General features: G+C 50.7%; 1 protein-coding gene across 7 annotated transcripts in view; it reads right to left on the bottom strand.

The window, feature by feature from the left end:
- DDX4 (DEAD-box helicase 4) overlaps window positions 1-20,353 on the bottom strand; it is a 1,965,714-nt gene that overhangs the window by 814,738 nt on the left and 1,130,623 nt on the right. For 5 of the 7 annotated variants that reach the window (XM_078675096.1, XM_078675099.1, XM_078675102.1 and 2 more), the window contains exon 11: window positions 7,655-7,714. The exons of the other annotated variants lie outside the window; for them this stretch is intronic. In XM_078675096.1, coding sequence (XP_078531222.1) covers window positions 7,655-7,714 — 60 coding nt within the window. The remainder of the gene's footprint in view (window positions 1-7,654; window positions 7,715-20,353) is intronic. 7 annotated transcript variants of the gene reach the window in all.

Here is a 20,353-nt window from a genome sequence, read left to right as displayed (position 1 = left end):
CCCAACAGGAGGCTCCTTCCGAGCTAAAGAGTAACACGCTTTGATGCACAGGACGACCCACAAGGAGATGGTTCGTTTATGCACCGCCCTTCCCTTCTTCGCACCCACGTAGCCAACAAACAGTTGGTCATCCACCCGGAACTGGCGTGTGCGATCCATATAAAATGAAAGCGCACGTTTTGGGTCCAGACGATGGAGCCGCTCTTCATCCTTTGAAGGATGCGGCGGCGGGAAGAAGGAGGGTAAGGTGATGGACTGCCCGATGTGAAAAGCAGAAACCACTTTGGGCAGGAAAGAAGGTCTAGTTCTAAGAACCACCTTGTCTGGATGAATGGACAAGAAAGGAGGTTTGACAGAAAGAGCCTGGAGCTCACTCACTCTCCTGGCAGAGGTGATGGCAACCAGGAAGGCCGTCTTTAAAGTCAGGAGACGGAGAGGACAGGAATGAAGCGGCTCAAAGGGAGCGCACATCAAGAAAGTCAGAACCAGGTTCAAGTCCCACTGAGGCATCACGAACGGAACAGGTGGATACATGTGCGTGATGCCCTTCAAGAATCTCGTTACAATAGGGGACTTGAACAAAGATGGCTGATCAGGTAGCCTTAAGAAGGCGGAATGGGCAGAAAGGTAGCCCTTGATAGTGCCCAGAGCAGAGCCCTGCTGGGCAAGAGAGAGAAGAAAGAGGAGAACCTCGGAGAGAGGGGCAGAAAGGGGATCCACAGCCTTTGGTGTGCACCATGCCACAAATCTGTTCCACCGGCAGGCGTATATCGACTTTGTGGAGGGACGCCTGGCTGCCAGAATCACATCACAGACTTCAGGAGGCAAGTCAAATGGCCTCAACTGTCGCCGCTCAATCTCCACGCATGGAGGTGGAGACTGGACAGGTTCGGGTGGAGGACCGTCCCCTGCTGCTGCGACAGAAGGTCCTCCCGAAGGGGCAGGCGGATCGAGGGACCGACTGACATGCTGAGTAGCTCGGGATACCAGTACCTTCGAGCCCAGTCCGGAGCCACAAGGATAACTTGGGCCCGGTCGCGCCTGATCTTCTTCAGCACTCTGGGCAGAAGTGGTATAGGCGGAAAGGCGTACAACAGACCGCAGCTCCACTCGTGCCGAAAGGCGTCGCCGTGCGAGTGCCGTCTTGGAAACTCCAACGCGCAGAACTGATGACATTGCGCGTTCTCTTCTGTGGCGAATAGATCTAACCAAGGCTCTCCCCATTGCAGAAAGAGGCCTTTCGCCACGTCCGAGTTCAGACGCCATTCGTGATCCACCGAGCACCGACGGCTGAGTTCGTCCGCCCTGGCGTTCAGAGAACCTGCCAGGTGTTGAACCGTCAGAGTCACGCCCTGACGTTCCAGCCATTGCCGGAGATGCAGGGCCTCCTGGCAAAGGGTCCACGACCCCACTCCGCCCTGCTTGTTGCAGTACCACATGGCGGTGGTGTTGTCCGTGAACACCTGCACTACACTCCCGTTCACAAAGGGGAGGAATGCCTTCAGTGCTAGGCGAATCGCCCGCAGCTCCAACATGTTGATATGGAGCCGGGACTCCGCCGGAGACCAGATGCCTCTGATCTCCGCTTCTCCCAAGTGGCCTCCCCAGCCCTGGAGGGACGCGTCCGTCACAACTACGTGCTCCGGTTGGGGAAGGGAGAGGGATCTGCCTCTGACCCAATCGCGGTCCGTAAGCCACCACTGCAATTGTCTCGCAGTGCCCTCCGAGATCAGGACATGGTCGGATAGGTTGCCGTGATGCTGGGCCCACTGAAACTTCAGGTCCCACTGCAGAGCCCGCATCCGCCACCTGGCGTGATGCACCAGAAGGATGCAGGAGGCCATCAGCCCCAGAAGCCGCAGCGTCAACCTGACCGAGACCCGGGATAACGGCTGAAAGATGGGAATCAGAGCCTGAATATCCCGGACCCGCCGTTCCGGAGGATAAACCCGAAACTGCGCCGAGTCGAGAACCGCTCCGATGAAAAGGAGCTTTTGAGAGGGACACAGGTGTGACTTCGGAACATTGATGGAGAACCCCAGCTGGTGCAGGAGATCTGCCGTAGTCTGGAGGTGGCTGACGACTGTCCGGGGCGAGCCCGCCTTCAACAACCAGTCGTCGAGGTAGGGGAAGACTGAAACCCCTAACCGGCGCAGATGAGCTGCGACCACTGCCATCACTTTCGTGAACACCCGTGGGGCGCTGGTAAGGCCGAATGGGAGCACGATAAACTGAAAGTGCTCGTGGCCTACCGTGAACCGCAGGTAACGCCGGTGGGCCGGCAGGACGGGGATGTGAAAATACGCATCCTGCAAACCCAACGCCACCATCCAGTCTTGCAGGTCTAGAGCAGCCAAGACCTGAGCCAAAGTCAACATCTTGAACTTCTCCTTCCGGAGGAAGCCGTTGACGTTCCGTAGATCCAAGATAGGACCGCAGGCCCCCCTTGTCCTTCTTGGGTACCAGAAAGTAGTGGGAATAGCAACCACACCCTACTTCTGGCCCAGGAACGCGCTCGATGGCCCCCTTGGCCAAGAGGGCCGTAACTTCCTCCTGCAGAAGTGTCAAGTGGTCCCCCGACACACGGTGGTTCTTCGGTGGCATGGCTGGAGGAGTAGTCTCGAAGGGGAGGGAGTAGCCCCTTCGGACAAGCTGCAGCACCCACCTGTCCGATGTGATAGTGCGCCAGCGGGAGTGGTGATGGCGAACCCTGCCACCCACTGGCGTCACATGGGCCTGAAAGCACGGACTAGGAGGATTTGGAGGCTGTCGCTGCGGGGGGAGGTGTGGTCTGACCTCGCCGTTGTCCCTGACTGCCTCCACGGCGGAATCCACGGCCGCCACCGCGTTGAGAAGTGTTCTGCGGTGCGTGGCTGGCAGCACGTGTGGGACCGCCCCTTCCTTGGCCACGAAAGGAGCGAATCGAACCCGTTTGCTGGCGCTGGGTCGAAAGACCCAAGGACTTGGCCGTGACCCTGGAGTCCTTGAAGCGCTCCAGCGCGTGGCCCGCCTTGTCGCCAAACAGGCGACTGCCATCGAACGGCATGTCCATCAAAGTATTTTGGACATCTGCCGAAAAATTGGCGGATCTCAGCCAGGATTGGCGACGAATCGCCACCGTCGTGGACATCGCTCTGCCCAGCGAGTCGGTCGTATCAAGACCACACCTGATGGAATATCTTGCTGCATCTCGGCCTTCAATCATAGCCTTGCCGAGCTTTGCCCGCACCTCCTGCGGGCATTCAGGCAGCAACTCCGCGACCGTATCCCACAGAGAGTGGGTGTAGCGGCCAAAGAGGAGGCATGCGGTGTTGCAAGACCGCAGTCCCAAACTCAGGGACGAGAAGACCTTCTTTCCATACTGGTCGTACCTCTTAGATTCCCGGTCGGGCGGGGCCGACGGGAATGCGGTCTGGGAAGTTGAGGCCTGGATCACCAGACTCTCAGGGGAGGGATGGGTGGACAGGAACTTGGGATCGTCCGGACACGGACGGTGGCGTCTGGCCACGTTCCTATCAACAGGCGAACCTGAAGCGGGCCTGGACCACGTGCCCAAAAGAACGTCTGTCAAGGCTTCGTTGAACGGCAGCAGAGGCTCCTGCAGGCATGCCTGCGGTTTGAAGACCTCGGTGAGGATGTTCGGCCTCACGACCGCGACGGGGAGCTCAAGGTGTAAGGCCTTGGCAGCCCTCATCAACACCACTGAATAAGCAGCCCCAGCCTCCGAGGCCACTGTAGGAGGCGAGACAAAACCAGGGTTAGGAGAGTCGTCCAGACCACTGGCGTCACCCAAATCACCTGTCCAGTCCACGTCATACTGACACTCGTGTGACAGAGGGTCCTCAGACCCCTCCCAACCCTCTCCGTATTCTACATCCTCCCCATATTCGGAGTCAACAATGTAGACCGGCTCCTCGGGGCCCATGGGCCCCATCGGCGTCGGACGACGCCGGTCCGACTCCGCGTCCGGAGTCGGAGAGGGAATGGGGGTGGCGCCGCCCGGAGCCAGCGCCGGAGCCCCGACGCCGGCCGGAGCCGGCGCTGGAGGCCCGGCGCTGCGCGGAGGCGGCACCATGGGTTGCCCCGAGCGTCGGGCCGGAGCACCCGACTGCGTCGGGGCAGGAGCACCCGAACCGCTCGGGCCCCCGGACGGGACCACCGGGCCCGCAGGCGCCGTAGGCCCCGTCGGAGGAGACAGTGCCCTCATGGCCATGAGGAACTCCTCTATCTACTCGCGCGACGCGCCTTGCCCAGGGACCGTCGGGTAAGGAGCAGGCAGCGCCGGCGACCCACGCGGAGCCGCGGGGGTGGGGCCACCCGAACCCCCGGCCGTATCACGCGAGCGTCGGGGGGAGTCGGGGGTACAATGACGACGCCCCGACTTCTTGTGTTTCTTACCTGAGGAACCAGAGGAATGGCGACGACTTCCGGAGCGCTCGTGGCGGCTCCGCGACCGCTCCCTCGACCGCTCCCTCGACCTCCGGCCGGACCGGGACCGCTCTCGACGCGGGGCCGACACCCGGAGCTCGAGTAGCTTGCGGGACCGCTCCCGTCTAGCCTTACTCGTCAAGGCCCGGCAGTCGACGCAGGAGTCCACGTCGTGGTCCGGGCCCAGGCACCGGAGGCAGAGTCGGTGGTGGTCCGTGACCGACATCGTGCGGTCACACCCGTCACAATTCTTAAAACCGGGCATCCTACCGGCACCTTAAGAATAGATATTAATTCAAAAACTTTGGTCAAAAGACCGGAGTACTGCTCTTCGGATCTGCGCTAACTGGCGCGGAAAAAAGAAGAACTGACGTCAGCGCGCGGAGGCGGCGTCTATATACTCCAGCGACGTCATCACGGCGCACGACGCCGACGACGGACGCGGAGCCGCAGGGGACGCCTGCAGACGACGCCTACCGACGCGCAGGGGTACTGCTACGCAAAAGTTTCCGGATCCAGACTGACGCCTGGGGATATTCTAAGGTAAGGAATCTAATACTAACCTGTTTCTTTCAGATTCCACTTTTGGGATCCACCGGACACATTCAGCTTCCCCAGCTGCTGCATCTTTTGTAAGTCCCCCAGTGAGTTTGATGGTGGTTTCCTATGCCACTTCACATCTATGCACCTGGTTTCCCTGGTGTAGGTATCCTGATTCCCAAGGTATCCACGGGAGGGGTGGCTCTCCAGCCCTCTGTCTTCCACCGGGATTATTCAGGGTCCACTGGGAAGGGACCTTCTTCAAAATTGCAACTGTGACTTACCTGTTGACTTGTATGGAGTATGGGGTTTGTTCCCACACTGCAAACAACCTCCGTGGGGTACATAGATCCGTACCATGGGTTGTTCCTTCGGTACCCAGCACTTCTATGTCTTCTGGGTACAGTCTTGACTAGAGTCGTGATTCGCATACCACTATTTTTGTATTGGTTAGGTTTCCCCCTGGTGACCACTGTGTAATCACGCTACTAACCTGTTTTTATTGCAAAGTATTGTGTGCATGGTGTATATCTCTGGGTAGGAGATATCTGTATGCATTAGTGAGTGTCTTATAATACATACATATTTTTATAAATACACTTTGTGGTTCATTTTTACGTAATCTATACTAAAAAGATTATGATCTGGTGAAACAAGCTGCTTTACACTCCTTCGGGACTAAGCCTGAAGGCTGCTCTCCACAGCTACAATTAGAGAGCTTTCTAAGGTTGTCTAATACCAATAAAATCACCATAAGGGTTGTCTGGATTAGTGCAGGGTGCCCACTTACATTAGTGTGCACCGTATACTAAGCTGGCTTTTCATACCAAGGTTGGCTTAAAGACAACATTCCACGACACTCTAGATGGAGATTCTGTGGTACAAATCACCATAAGGGTTGTCTGGATTAGTGCAGGGTGCCCACTTACATTAGTGTGCACCGTATACTAAGCCAGCTTTTCATACCAAGGTTGGCTTAAAGACAACATTCCGCGACACTCTAGATGGAGATTCTGTGGTACAAATGGAGGCGCAAGAGGAGTAGGATACGTTCAAGTTTGAACAAGGAAAGAGAGGCCTCAGTATATGATCTGCATCCTCGGCTACTAGGGGACCTTTGTGGTGAAGATCTCTTGGAGAACAAAAATTTCCATGATGTATCATTTTATGTTCCTGAAATGAATGGAGTAAAGTAACTCCTTCTAAAGTTAACATTTCAAAATTCTTTTTGTTTTCACTTCCAAATTGTTATTACCATTTTCAAATTATGGAAGCAACAGCAAATTCTATGCACAAATTAAATTTGTTATAATAAAAAGGAATTTACCCAAATCACTATGCATTTATCTTTATAAAACATGGTGTGATAAATGTTGCGTTTCTAGTGTCTAGATCTTAGACTGAATTTTGAACATTTTGGTTTAACTTCTGTACCTTGGGGAAGGTGGCACTTTTAGCAGTTAGTGGATCGCTATAAAAACTCCTGAGCGGAGTTTTTTTCATGCAAGTAGAGGATAACTGTCCCTGGCCCTGTTACTTAATCTTCTTCACAATATATTACTCTTTGGGCTTAGCATATCTAAAAAAAGATAAATCTTTAAGCACTTTAAAGGTAACCTATCTTTAATTGTTTCCACTCGTCATTGATTTTTCTACTGTAAACACTTTGTAATTTTACAGAAATCCAGCAAATGACCACAAGGTTTGAAAAACCTCTTTCTGTGTTAAGGGATCAAACACAAAATGCATAGCAGGCTCCAGGGATCAAGATGACCTACATCATTCTATGTGTCCGTTAAGTGTTCTAAAGTTATAACCGGAACGTTAAACCTTTAAACCTCCACAAAATAAGTTGAAGTAAGATGTAGGTATAAAAGTGTGAATGTGATATTTATATAGCGCAAGCCTAGCCAAATGCAGTATACCACTTAACTTGTTTAAAGGAAAGAATACTATCATCAATGGATTTGAGTGGTGCCTGGTTTATGGGTGTGAAAAGCAACTTGCAAATGTACATCAGTGGGAAAGTAACTAACGTTTGAATTTTCCCTCCCCAAAACACCAATCAAGGAAACTTGGCTTGGAACATTAGGCTCTCTTATCCTATGATTACATTACAAAGGAGTGAAAACAGCTCCTCATCAGAGCAAGATCTGCCCTTAGAGAGCGAGCCTTCATGTCAATGCCGACTAAATTCTGAATGTTAAACATGTTGATGCGACTGGGCCGAATTAACCTTTGAAGGACTCTAGTACTTTTAAAGTAAGATGTGTATAGAAAAAAGTCCAAATACCAGCAACAGAATTAAATCAACTTCAAAGGTAAAAAAAAAAATTTAACAATACGAAGGACCATTTGGGAATCACAGAAGGGGTGAAAATGAAAATAAGATCTAAAAGCGGCCTAGTGCTGGAAGACCTGTATATAGAGGAGTGAAATTTAAACAGCAGGAGAAAAAACTGGTGCAGGACATTGAGAGGTGCTAACGTCCACAAAAAAAGCACATTGTCAATTTGGTATTTTTTTCTAAGAGAAACGGCTACATTTAATTTATTTTTTGATTATGTATATATCATATCCTTAAAATACCATCTTTGAATGTTACAGATTTTCAACAAATACTCAAGGTATGACAGTATGCCTGACGTTAGAATTTTAAAAGAAAACATTTTTCAAATATACGTACAGTTATTTTTAACTTGTCCAGAGTCTGAACCAACATCTTCATTTCTGCCCTTGTAGCCACCTATTAAAATAAATACTTTAAGTCTAAACACAATAAATATTTAGGCATGACCATCTTAATATTCTACACAAATACTGCAATTTCAGGACTGGCTTTATGATTAGTAAACACACTGAAACCATGAAGGAAGTTGGATCTCTATATACTACACCAAAAATAGGTATTGTGTGCAGAGTCCAGAGATCCTCAGAGGCTTTACAGGGACTAAAGTAAATAATAATAATGTTTTGTGGTAGTGTGGATTAGTAGTTCGGCTTATCAGAGGTTACTGCTAAATTTCGATGTACTCACAGAGGCAATAAAGGAGACACACTCAATGAAAAAATCTGAGACCAAATTCATAAAAATTAATAATTAGTTATATTTATTTTGTAGAACCAGATAACTTCGTCTCAGGTAAACAAGTGCAGGGTGCAAACGCAGGGTCAGGCACCCTATTCAAATCAATGGAGATTGCTGAAATTGGAAAAAGCTTCTTACAGGTAACATTGGCTTGGGAGAATAGTCTCCAGTGGTTGAGACTAGCACTGGGCAAGGTCCAAAAAAGCACCACCAGCGGAAAACAAGAGTGGCTGAATGCAGGATGCTAACACAGCGTCGGGCGCCCAATGCAAGTCAATAGAGAAAGGCCAAACCAAAAAAAGGGCTGAAGGCTCAGGCCAGGAGGTGAGAACCCAACAGCTGGAGAGGTCAGTTGCATAGCTCAGGGGCGTAGGGACACTGTTTTTTATCTTCACCAAGGCCCAGGGCGGATGAGTGACGGGGTGCCTTTTGGTGTGGCAAACAGCATACCAGGTCAGGTCGCGATTGAGGTGGTCTCACAGAAGCGGCAGGCGACATCTAGGAGTCCGGCAGGGGTCAATCAATGGTCCGCTTGGGCTCTGGAGCGCTGGGGAACCTGGTTGGTGCCGGTGGGCCTCTTCAATTTGGGCTGGAGGTGTTGGTTGCCGAGGTGGGACAGGGTGTCAGGTTTCATGGTTTTTCATGTCACAAAGGGCTTACTTGGAGGTTGTTCTTTTTAAACAGTTCCACTGTTTTCAGGAGGTCTTGATCTTTGTTGCAGGCAGTTCGCCCAGGGTTTTGGAGGTCATTGGACTGGAGGACTAGCAGACTGTGGCACAGTTTTTGTCTAGGGCTACAGACAGGCCGCAGGGCTAGGGCCAAGTCAGGTGCTTTCTGCAGTCTTCTCTGCTTTCGCGCAAAAGTTACTGGACAGTGGTATTGTATTTAGGAAAAAGGGTACACTCTGGAGAATAGCCCAAATATTGGTGTGAAAATACCTATCTTTGTCACGGTGCTGTAAGGTGAGGAGAACCATGTGGCCTGAGCCAACTAAACAGGGAAAAAAATCCTCAGCACACAAACATAATGTCACAGTAATTATCAAGGTGCGTAGCCACTAGGAAAGTAAATTCTTGTTCTTTTCTTTATTCCCTGGGTCTTCAAACACCCAACACGTGTTTCGTCGCTCACAAGGGAACTCGTCCCGCAACTTTATCAAGGCTGCACAAAAACAAACAAGATAAGCAAGGTATCACCTGATACACTATTAGGTGTACATAACGTTTCTGCAGTCTCACCATGTGGTAGGTAAAAGAGAACTCTTGGTAAATCTGTTCTGACATGCACAAGGTGTGAGAACCAAGATGCAATTTTAGAAATTTCCTGTTTGTAGCAAAGGATACAAATTTATATCCAAATTACGAAATGCAAAGATGGAGTGAGAAACGTACAAGATAAATAACAAATCTGTTAGGAAACTGATCAGAAAGATTGTGAAACACAGGCAAGTCTGGGACCGTGATTAAAACTTCTCAAGTGAGGATACCAGGGGAGGCTGAGGGGAAGTGATCGGGAACGAGGAGGTGCCATCGGAGCTCCGACGCAGTAACATGGCGACCCGCTCTCGTCTCCCCGGTTGCTGAGGTAGGGGAGCTGGAGTGCGGCAGCACGGCTGAGGGGTTGAAAGGCCGGCGTATTCTGGTTTTGAACCTCTGGGGACAAGCAGCAGATCAACCAGGACCCGCGGTGGGCGCAAAAGTTACAAGTGAGTGGAGAGTGGCGCCGGGTACCCACCGGCTCGCAACAAATCGAAACCCCGGCTTGAGGCCTACCCGTGTGGTGCAGAAAAAGCCTGCAGTCCCCCATTGCCGGAACTCTGCGACCGGTCCATAGTACTGTACTGCTCCCTTGCTGTGCTACGGGGGGGTGGTCGTAAGTTTACCTGGCACTCACAACTATGGCCATTCAAGGGCGCGGGCCACACTACTGCAAGTCCGACTGCTGTGTTGGAGGGGGCCAAGTCTACTGTAATTCGAAGTGGTCCCTTCTGCGACCTGATTCCTGCCTCTGTTATCCCACAAGTTGAACTGGCGCCGGTTCAGGTTGCACTGTTGCTCAAAGTGGGGAGACCGTATCGTTCTCGTCCTCCCCTCACCCCTCCTCCATCCTCCATCCTCTCCTCATTTGCCACCAGGAAGACAAACGGCCGCATCCAGCCCATTCCACTTCTCTGCAAGTACTACCATCTACCTCACCAGCAATACAGACAGGCGGACGGTGAGGGTGGTTATCTATCTTCCTATTTCAGCAGGCGGTGGCGAGAACTGGCATAGGACCAGATATACCGGACGAGATCTCAGCGGCAGTGAAGATGGCCATTGGCAAAGGATCCAGGAGGCAAATGTAGGAGAGGGACGCGTGATCACAGACTGCAGCGGACAGAACTAGGATATATAAGTCTGGGTGTGCCTCTCTACTCACCCGTAATCGCCTAATACCGACTGCTTTCTGAAATATTTTTATTCCTCGTTTAAAAAGAGATTGCCATTTACTATTTTGTACATTTCTCTGCCCTGTCACAATTTCTATCTTGCTCACCTGCCCTGCCGCCTGCACCCCAGGTTATCCCGATTGTTGTGGAGGGTGCAGGCTGACACAGGCAGAAGTAGATCTTCAGTGGCAGTTGGGTGCGGAGCTCCGCGACTAACGCCGGGCTTGCAGCCTATATCTCCCTATGTGTTACCCGTCGCACAGCGGGCAAAAAGCCCGTTGTGCCCATCCGCGGGCAGGGGCCTCGCACCCTGCCCATTTTTCCCTATAGTTATTCCCGTGCTGAACTACTCTCCTTCTGGTCATGTCAGGCTATCTCTCCGGAAATCAGCAGGACTTTGAAGAAATTTGGGCTGCTATTCCCCAGGGACACGGTCGGGAATACCAATCCCCTTTTTCCCCATCCTCCACTACCCGCCAAGCCCCAAAAAGGTATCCCCCCTCACACCTCCCCCCTCCCTCAGAACCAAGACCCATAATAGCTTGTCCATCTGGTACATCAACAGCCGCTCAATGGTCAAACACCAATAGAGATCTTCTATCTCCTAGACACCCACAAGCCCGACATTTTATTTCTATCTGAAACCTGGCTGACAACGGAATCAACCCCAGATATGCTAGCAGCCATCCTGACAACTACTATGCCTTTCAGGCCAATAGATCGGAGCCTAAGGAAGGTGGCGGGGAGGCGGCCATAATATCACAAGCCCATAAATGTACCTCTCTTTCTATCTCTCAAATCCCCTTGGTAGACTGCCTTTTTTTTTTAGACTCTAGTCTATCTCTTCCCCTTTTGTCTGTGCGTTAGTCTACAGACCCCTCAGCCACATGCCCATTTTCCCGCAAGCATTTGCAAACATCGCGGAACTTGCTATAAACCATGCCAGGCTACTAATAATTGGGGACTTTAACTACTGGCCATATGACTAATGTGAAACCACCCCCTCAGTGGCCTTTAAGGAATCACTGACTAGGATGAATTTTACCCAGCACATTAAAGTAGCCACTCACTCCAAGGGGCACATACTGGACCAGGTCTGGACATCGAACCTTGAGATCTTACATTTACGGGTCACCCCCTGTACCTCGTCGAATCACCAATTTATCTCATTTTCCATCCCAACCTCTCCCCTCCTCAAACCCCCCCCACCCCCCAGGTGCCGGCCAGGCAAGGAACTGGAGCCAGGTTGACATCTCTGAGCTCTGCTCCATCTTATCCTCCTCTAAACCCCCGGACCCCCCTACCAAGGGCCCCCAGACCTCCCTCATGCCCAGGCAGACAACAATAATACCTGGCTGGCTACAGCTAGAGATAGACTGGCCCCCCTTAGGAAGGTCAAATGCAGAAGACCACATGATGCCCAGCGCTGGGTCACCACTAAACTCAAGGAAATGAAATTGACCGTGCGTCAATCTGAGCGCAAGTGGAGACAGGATTACTGCCCCATAAAAAAATCCATCTTTGTGCTCGCACTCAAGGAATATAAAGGCGCCATCCTAAAAGCCAAATCAGACTACTTCTCACTAAAGGTCCTTAACTCTACCAATAAAGCCAAAGACATTTTCCACATCGTAGACTAACTGGTCATACCCGATCGCATTACCACCAAACCAGTCCCCTCACAACAGCTCTGTGATTTCCTCAACACCTATTTTATTAACAAGATATCTAAAATCAAAGCCAGCATCCCTAGGAGCTCCTCTTCTCTGGAACCTGTCCCGACGCACCGTAACCCGCTCTCCTTTGATCTTTTTCCACCTAGATTTTTTTTTCCTTCTCAAAAGAGTCCGTTCTAGCTCCCCCACAGACAGCTGCCCCCCCCACTCATTGCCCGGGAGATCTTCCTCCAGCTTCCCGAACCCCCACTATCCCTCCTAAACTACTCCCTAGCCACCGGCATTGTCCTCAACTGTTTCAAAACTGCAGAAGTCAGACCTATCCTGAAAAAAGTAGGAGCTGACCCTCTTGTTCCCAGCAACTTCCGACCTATCTCGCTTTTACCGTTTCGGAGTAAAATTCTGGAGGCCCATGTTGCAAGCTGCCTTAGCGCATTCGTGGAACATTCACACTACCTAGACCCACACCAAGTGAGTTTTAGACCGGAACACTCCACTGAATCCATCATGTTAGCAGTCCACGAAGAACTAAAAAAGGGAGCAGACCAAAACATCTCACAGGCCCTAGTGCTCCTAGATCTGTCGGCGGCTTTCGACACCGTCGACCACAACTTACTGGTTGAACGGGACAAGAGCACCGGCATCCAGGGCATCCCCCAAAAATGGATCCCCTCCTTCCTCAGCAACCACCACCAAGCCGTTCGCCTCTCTGACTTCTCCTCCGAGAAGAAGAGAATCACTTGTGGAGTTCCTCAGGGGTCCTCTCTCTCCCCGCTCCTATTCAACCTGTATATCCTTCCGCTGATCGCCGGAGGAGAGACGTAGCTATCTTGAACTACGACGATGACATCCAGCTGGTCTTTACCATTGACTCTTCCTCACACGCAATGGAAACCTTCCAATCCACCACGACGTTCATCAGTAATTGGATGAACTTAAGCCAATTAAAATTAAACCCAGATAAGACCGAGCTGGTTCTCACCAGGTCCTTAGTTAACGCTTGGAACCTCAACTTCTGGCCACCCGCCCTGGGCCCCCCTCCCTCTCCAGTCAGCACGGTCAAAAGCCTTGGGGTCACAATTCGCAGTGATCTCACCCTAAAAACTCGGGTCAATACAGTAGTCTCTTCATGCTTTTTTCCATCTACGTAGGATTCGGAAAATTAGTATATTGCTCTGCTTTGAGGCTCTTGTTCAGGTCACTCTGGCCCTAGTCATGTCTCGCATTGACTATGCCAATTCACTATACGCCGGAATACTCGCCTACCAACTACAAAGGCTTCAACTGGTGCAGAACCAAGCGGCCAGACTGATACATGGGCAAGCTAGGTCGCACCACGTAAAACCCCTGCTTAAAAGCCTTCACTGGCTCCCAGTTGCCCAACGCGGTCTCTTCAAACTGGGCTGTCTGATTCACAGAGCCATCTTGTCTCACAGGCCTGTCTCCATAGCCAACAGAATTCAGCGATATGTCCCTCGCCCCGCCATTTGCTCTGCCAGTTCCAATCTGTTGACCCCTCACTCTTTTAAACTGAAGAAACTGGGCGTATTTCGGTTTACTTTTTTGGCACCTCAGTTCTGGAACACACTCCCTCCTGAACTGCGTCAAATCGATTCATATCCCATGTTTAGAAAATCCCTTAAAACTTGGCTATTCTCTCAGGCCTACAATCAATAGCTCACCTAATGCCCCTGACCACGCAGCTCCGAATCAGCGCCAAGAAAACGTTGGTGTATGAGCACTCTAGAAATACCAGTTATATATCATATCAGAGTAGGGTCAGCTTCCTATGGTCACCCCCACTTTTTGCTGTAATACTCTGGTTTTTCGACTTTAATGTGGTGTGGGCCTGCTAATCAGACCCACAGCCCAGCTGTTCTCTCTCTAAATTGATACCATGCACTTTAGGTGCATACCAGATTGGTTACTGGGTCACCCTTGTGAGCCCCTGTATAGTGTACCATAGGTACCCAGGACATAGGTGCACCCTAGGCCTACCAGGGGCTGCAGCATGTATTGTGCCACCCCTGGTTTGCCTTCCAAACAGACTACAGGTCTGTTCACACAGCCTGGGTAAGGTGGTGTAATCACCCCTTACTTAGATATAGTATACCTATATCTACCTTTACATATAGACACACACATAAACCACTCCTATGGTAGGCCTCGACAATCCTGGAGGCAGAGTGCTTGGTGTTATGTGAGAGGGTGCCCTAGCATGAGCTGAGCCCCTCTGCAGCTTTCGGAACCATCTCCTTCTAGCTGTTCTATGATATAGCCATACCATATACCCTTAAGTGCATTATAATCCTCGTGGTTAATGCTAACCTTGGTTTGCCATTATCAAAACATGTCTTATAAGGTGTCAAAGCGGTACAAAAGGGGGTAGTGATGGACAGAGCATCTGAACCAACCAAACACTCGCACCCAGTCAAAAGATCTGGGTTTGACCCATCACCGTTCTTTAGCCCACTCTGCCACACCAGTTCAGACATGGCTATATGCAAATCAGTCTCACCCTGTGCCTCATGGGAACAGTCCAGCCCGAACTGCCAAGCCATGCCTTCCCTGGACCGGAAACAAACTTCCGAGGACCGGTTTCTGGCATTCCAGCCGTCTTCAGCCCAGCTTGCTTGAATCTAGTGGCAAAGTGAGCAAGGGACTCACGTCTGAGCATACCCTGCCACACTTATGGCGGCCAAAGCGGTACAAAAGGGGGTGGTGATGGACAGAGCATCTGAACCAACCAAACACTCGCACCCAGTCAAAAGATCTGGGTTTGACCCATCACCGTTCTTTAGCCCACTCTGCCACACCAGTTCAGACATGGCTATATGCAAATCAGTCTGAACCTGTGCCTCATGGGAACAGTCCAGCCCGAACTGCCAAGCCATGCCTTCCCTGGACCGGCAACAAGCAGAGACTCATCCCTAGCGGCTCAGAAGGTGGCCTCAAGGGACACGTGTGGAAAAGATTGATAAATCTTTTGAAGTTTTTCTACAAAGAAAGTCGCAATCTCCTCACAATATTGTGTGGAAACTATACTAGGCAAAGCCGCTTTATTACTCCTAAGCTCTTTAAAGATTTTAAATATGCATTTAGTCAGTTTAGAGCTTAGCTTTATTTCCTTAGCATAGAAAGCTGCACGTGCAGCACAAATTGCTTTGTGGTAAAGCTTGATTTTGGACAGATCGATTATTTTATCTCCACCTATGTAATCCCTTCTCCAAGCGCGTTCCACTTTCTTGCAGACTTTCCTGAGGGCTCTCAATGAATCATTATACCAAGGACTCGAGGTGGAAGTGCGTCCCTTGGTCCATTTGGCAGGAATAAAAGGTGTCCAGACCCTTTGAGATCCAGTCGCAAAAAGCGGTATACGCCACCTCAGGGCTTGTCATGTCTCCTAAGGGATTGGCTGTAAGAAAGGCGTGAAAAACTTCAAGTTTAAATTTGTGCCATGGGCGTCTAAGGACCAAATTATCAGTATCTAGACTATAAGGGTCTGTAATGGATATCCTTATTTCTATCAGAAAATGATGGGTCCATCCCATGGGCTTGGGCGTTACTACATTCATGGCGGGGATGTTTGAAAAAACCGGATCAAGTATATGTCCGGCTATGTGCGTGGCATCAGACACTCGTTGCTCCAGCTGCAGAGGATCCAGGTCGGCTAATAGATTACATATGACGCTATCATGAGTCAGGTCGAAGTGGAGATTAAGATCACTCAAAACCGCGAAATTGGCCGAACCCACCACAAGTGCGCTAGCCGTTTCCAACAGCGCCTCCATGAATCTATTAGCCGTCCCTGGAGGGCGGTAGATAAACAGTCCAGAGAAGGTGAAATGTGCGCTTATAGCTACCTTAAAACGGTCGCATTCACATTCCCAGATATCCTCCTTAATAAACGAACAGGGATACTGAGGTTTATAAATTATCGCAAAAACCCCCACCCCTGGAGTCTCTGTTTATGGTGCTGATGGAATAGCCCGGGGGAAGGGTGAGATTGGGTACGGCTGTCATATCGTCCTTGAGCCAAGTTTCACATACAAAGAGGTGGTGCGACAGGAGGTGCTGCGGTCCCCCGCGCTGTGTTGCCAGCCCCGGCTGGAAAGCGGGGCAGCCGCTGACGTACAGGCCTCACTCCCCTCCGGGGGCTGTCGGCTCCTCTGCCCTGGTCTCCCCAATTGCGAACATTATAGTTACAAAATTGCCCGCATTGACATGGAATGTGAACAGGCTAGGGGACTAGATTAAGAGGGGGACAGTATCGCAGTATCTGAAGCGACAGGCACTAGATCTGGACTTGTTTCACGAAACCCACCTTGTGGGAAATACCTGCAAGGTTCTTAGCAGATGGGGGTACACGCTTCTGGTCCATGCAGGTTTCACATCTGGCTCCAAGGGGACCACTATCCTAGTGCGTACAGTCCTGGCACTCAAACCTAATTACACTTGGGTGGACCTGCAGGGTAGATTTGCAGTTCTTGGGGCCTCTTGGGAGGGGAAGACAATCAATGTGGTATCAGCAGATCTCCCACCTGCACTGGGGAAGGAAGCCCTTAGTGACCTGCGTAAAATACTACTTGACCTCCCGGATGGTATTCTGATATTAGGAGGCGACTAACTTGATCATGGATGATACTTTGGATAGGTACCCCCAGAGTCCTACCCCTAGACGGAGCACCCTTATGGCGGAGTTCACTCATGCTATGGGATTGAAAGACATTTGGCGCTCACTACAACCACATATGTCATACTTCACCCACCAATCACATGCGCACAATGTATGTCGCGTATAGATTATCTCACACTCCACGCAGATGTGGGCCATTGTCATAACCCTTGTGGCCCCCCCGCAAGGACTCTCGGATCATTCCCTATTGCTTACCTTTTGTAGGAAGGTGGATACCCGACTATGGTTACCCCAGATTTTTTGCCTAGTGTTTAGCTGGTTTTCGACTTAAATGGCCTGGGATCCTGCTAATCAGGGCCCCAGGCTATCTGTTCTCACTGTAAAATGGACTCCTTGTACTCTAGGTACATCTCCAATTGGATATTGGGTCACCTTATGAGCCCCTGTATAGTGTACTATAGGTACACAGGGCATAGGTGCATCCAAGGCCTACCAGGGGCTGCAGCATATATTATGCCACCCCTGGCTGGCCACCTAAATTAACAACTGGCTGATCACTCAGCTGGGGCAAGGTCGTGTAATCACCCCTTGCTTAAGTATAGTATCCCTATACCTACCTTATATATAGACACATAATAACATATAAGTCACTCCTATGGCAGGCCTTAACAATCCTGGAGGCAGAGTGCTTGGTTATGTGTGAGATGGTGCTCTAGCATGAGCTGAGCCTGTCTGCAGCTTTCGGAACCATGTCCTTATAGCTGTTCTATGATATTGCCATACCATATACTCTTAAGTGCATTATGAACCTCGCGGTTAAATGCTAACTTTGGTTTGGCTTTATCTAAACATGTCGTGTAAGGTGTCATACGCTTTGGAATACTACCCCCTCGCCAATTCTGGCAACTGGGGTAGCATTCCACCCTTCTAGAGGGAGAAGACATGTTGAAACTACTGTACCCGGTTAAAGTTAACCAGAGCCCCAGCATCACAAAGTGGATGCTGCTGCCACAGACACAAGTCTGACCTCCTGCTGCTGGGCGTCCTTCCAGCAAGGGAGGCCTGGACAATAGGTTTCCTGCCTGGAGATGTGCAAGCACCACCCCAGACAGGATTTTGTGTATTGGGACAGGGAGGGCTGAATAGAATGAGACATGCCTGGGGCACACTAGGTGCTCCATGCATACCCCAGTTCAAACCGGTTGCTGGGGCACTCCAGTCCCAGCTCTGGCGCGAAACTGCACAAAGGAAAGGGGGTGTAACCACACCCCTTCCTGGTCCCACCCCTAGGAGGGACCTAGTGAGTAAACCAGCCCCCTTTAGTAGTATAAAGGTAGGAGCTGACTCAGGAGACTTTAGATTAATCCTGGAATCGAACTGAAGACGAAACTCTGGACCCTTCGACATTCAACTGAAGCTGAAGACTGAAGAATCTCCCTTGTGGCCAAGGAGTGACCACCCTGGGCAACCAGGCACCATCCAGCAACTCGACGGCTTGCTTTGTCCTTCTTGCCGCCGGAACTCGAGCGCAGAGCCTGACAAGACCTCAACTCCCGGACTCCTCTAACCCCACTGCACGACTCCAGCACAGCTGAGCTCCGTGGAAGAGGTCGGAATTCGTGGAAGCAGGCAACTTGGAAAGTCTTCAACTTGCTAACAGCGCAGCTCCTGAGGCATCCTCGAAGCTGTGCCCTGGGGACTGAGACACCCTGACCCCGAGCTCCACCTGCACCGAAGACCAGACCTCCACACTCTACGAGATCTGCGTGGGGCCCTTCTGCTTGTGTTCTGCTCGTTGGCTAGTAGCCCTCTGACGATGACTCCTTTGAAAATCCATTGTTGGTCTGGTTGCTCCAGACTGGCTCTCGCTTCCCTGAAAAGGTGAAGTACCACAGAAGCTCCTGGTCTGCACCAGAAGCCTTTTGTGTATCCTGCGTGGGTTGCCTTTGCTTAGGATTGTTGGCTCCAATCTTGAAGTCGACCCCTCCATCTGCGAGAACCTTTGTGGGACAGCTCCTCTCCAGCACCCGGTCGTCCTCGACGCCTCCTGGTCCGCGTGGCTACAACGACAAGCTTCACATCCGCACCTGATTGCTCCTCTACGACGTCTGGTTCCTCCCTGGTTCCACCTGGTCATTGGCTAGTGACCAAAACTCTGTCCCCTCTGTTTTCAGGTCCTCTTCATCCTAGATCCACCCTTGGATTCACCCGGACATCTTCCTCCTGGTCGCCTGCAGCATCTTCTTCCGAGGCTCCATAGGAAACGACGAGAAAACCCGACACTTTGACACCTATGCACCCGCAGCCGAGGTAACGCGAGTACTTCGGTGCTCCTGTAGGGATTGACTATCATAGTGTCCAGTGTTGCTAGTTGTGTAATCCTAGTTAGACCGGAAGTGTCCTAAAACTTCATTACTTACCTTTTTACGTTCCTATTGACTTTCTATTGACTTTCTATTGACTCTCGCGTGAGAGTACAGACACTGCACTCGCGAGCCGCCTGTGGGCCTCTTACTCCTAACCTAAGGGTCAGATAGTATAGCCCCAGCGATCCTCGAGGCCCTAGGCATTTCCCTTTCCAAAGTCGTGGTTCTTATGCCACTTACTTAGTATATGGTTTTACTCGCCCCTAGGGCCTAACTGTAAATTGTGCTATTTAAAGTATTTCTGAGTATAACTTATGTGCTTTTGCCTCTGACCTCAAAGAGTTCAGAGGAGTGTTCTAGTGAATAAATACCTATATATTTTATATATATCCTGTGTGGTGTCCTTTCATTTGATATTCAAGGGGTTACATATGGTAAAACAGCTGGCTTTACACGCCCTCAAGAGTCTTAAACCTAAGACTGTTCTGTCCACGCTACCTCTAGGATAGCTGGTCTATAAGGTTGACTTACAACCATCACCATAAGGACTGGTGCAAGGTGCTCACTAGAATAGTGAACATCATATACCAGGCCAACTTCTCACACCTTTCACTATCAGAAACAGTGCAGCTCCATAGTTCTAAACCTGTGGCATTTAAAAAAAAAGACATAAAAGAACACCTAGCTGAGCAGACGGATCACTACTTCGCCGATAATTATGGTTCAGACATTGACAGACTATCTGGGAGGCTTATAAAGCGGTCCCGAAGGGCCATGCCCAGGTGTTAGAAGCTGGGCTATCTCCATCGCCATAATAAACGTATACAAGCGGCAGATAATGATTTCCAGCACCTAGAGGCACAACATAACGCCTTGCCCACCGAGGCCACGGCGAACCATCTAATGGCCAAACACCTGGAGTATAAGGCCCTAGAACAGGAATAAGCAAGGGCACGGCTGCTCTCCACATGACCTAGTGTACTATATGGGGGAGAGAGCGGGCAAAATGTTGGCCTGGCTGGAGCGTAGGGAGCAAGGACAGAGATGTATGCCAGAGCTATCCACTGACTCGGGACAGCACGTCACTGATCCCCAAGACATTGTAGAGACGTTTGCAACCCACCTGGAGGGGGTGTACACGCCCTCCGCTACTTATCCGGCGGAGTTCTCCCGACAACTTTAGGTAGA

This window comes from Lissotriton helveticus, chromosome 2_1 (assembly GCF_964261635.1).
Source record: "Lissotriton helveticus chromosome 2_1, aLisHel1.1, whole genome shotgun sequence".
In the NCBI taxonomy this organism is placed as follows: Eukaryota; Metazoa; Chordata; class Amphibia; order Caudata; family Salamandridae; genus Lissotriton; species Lissotriton helveticus.
This window is presented reverse-complemented; position numbering and strand designations above follow the sequence as displayed.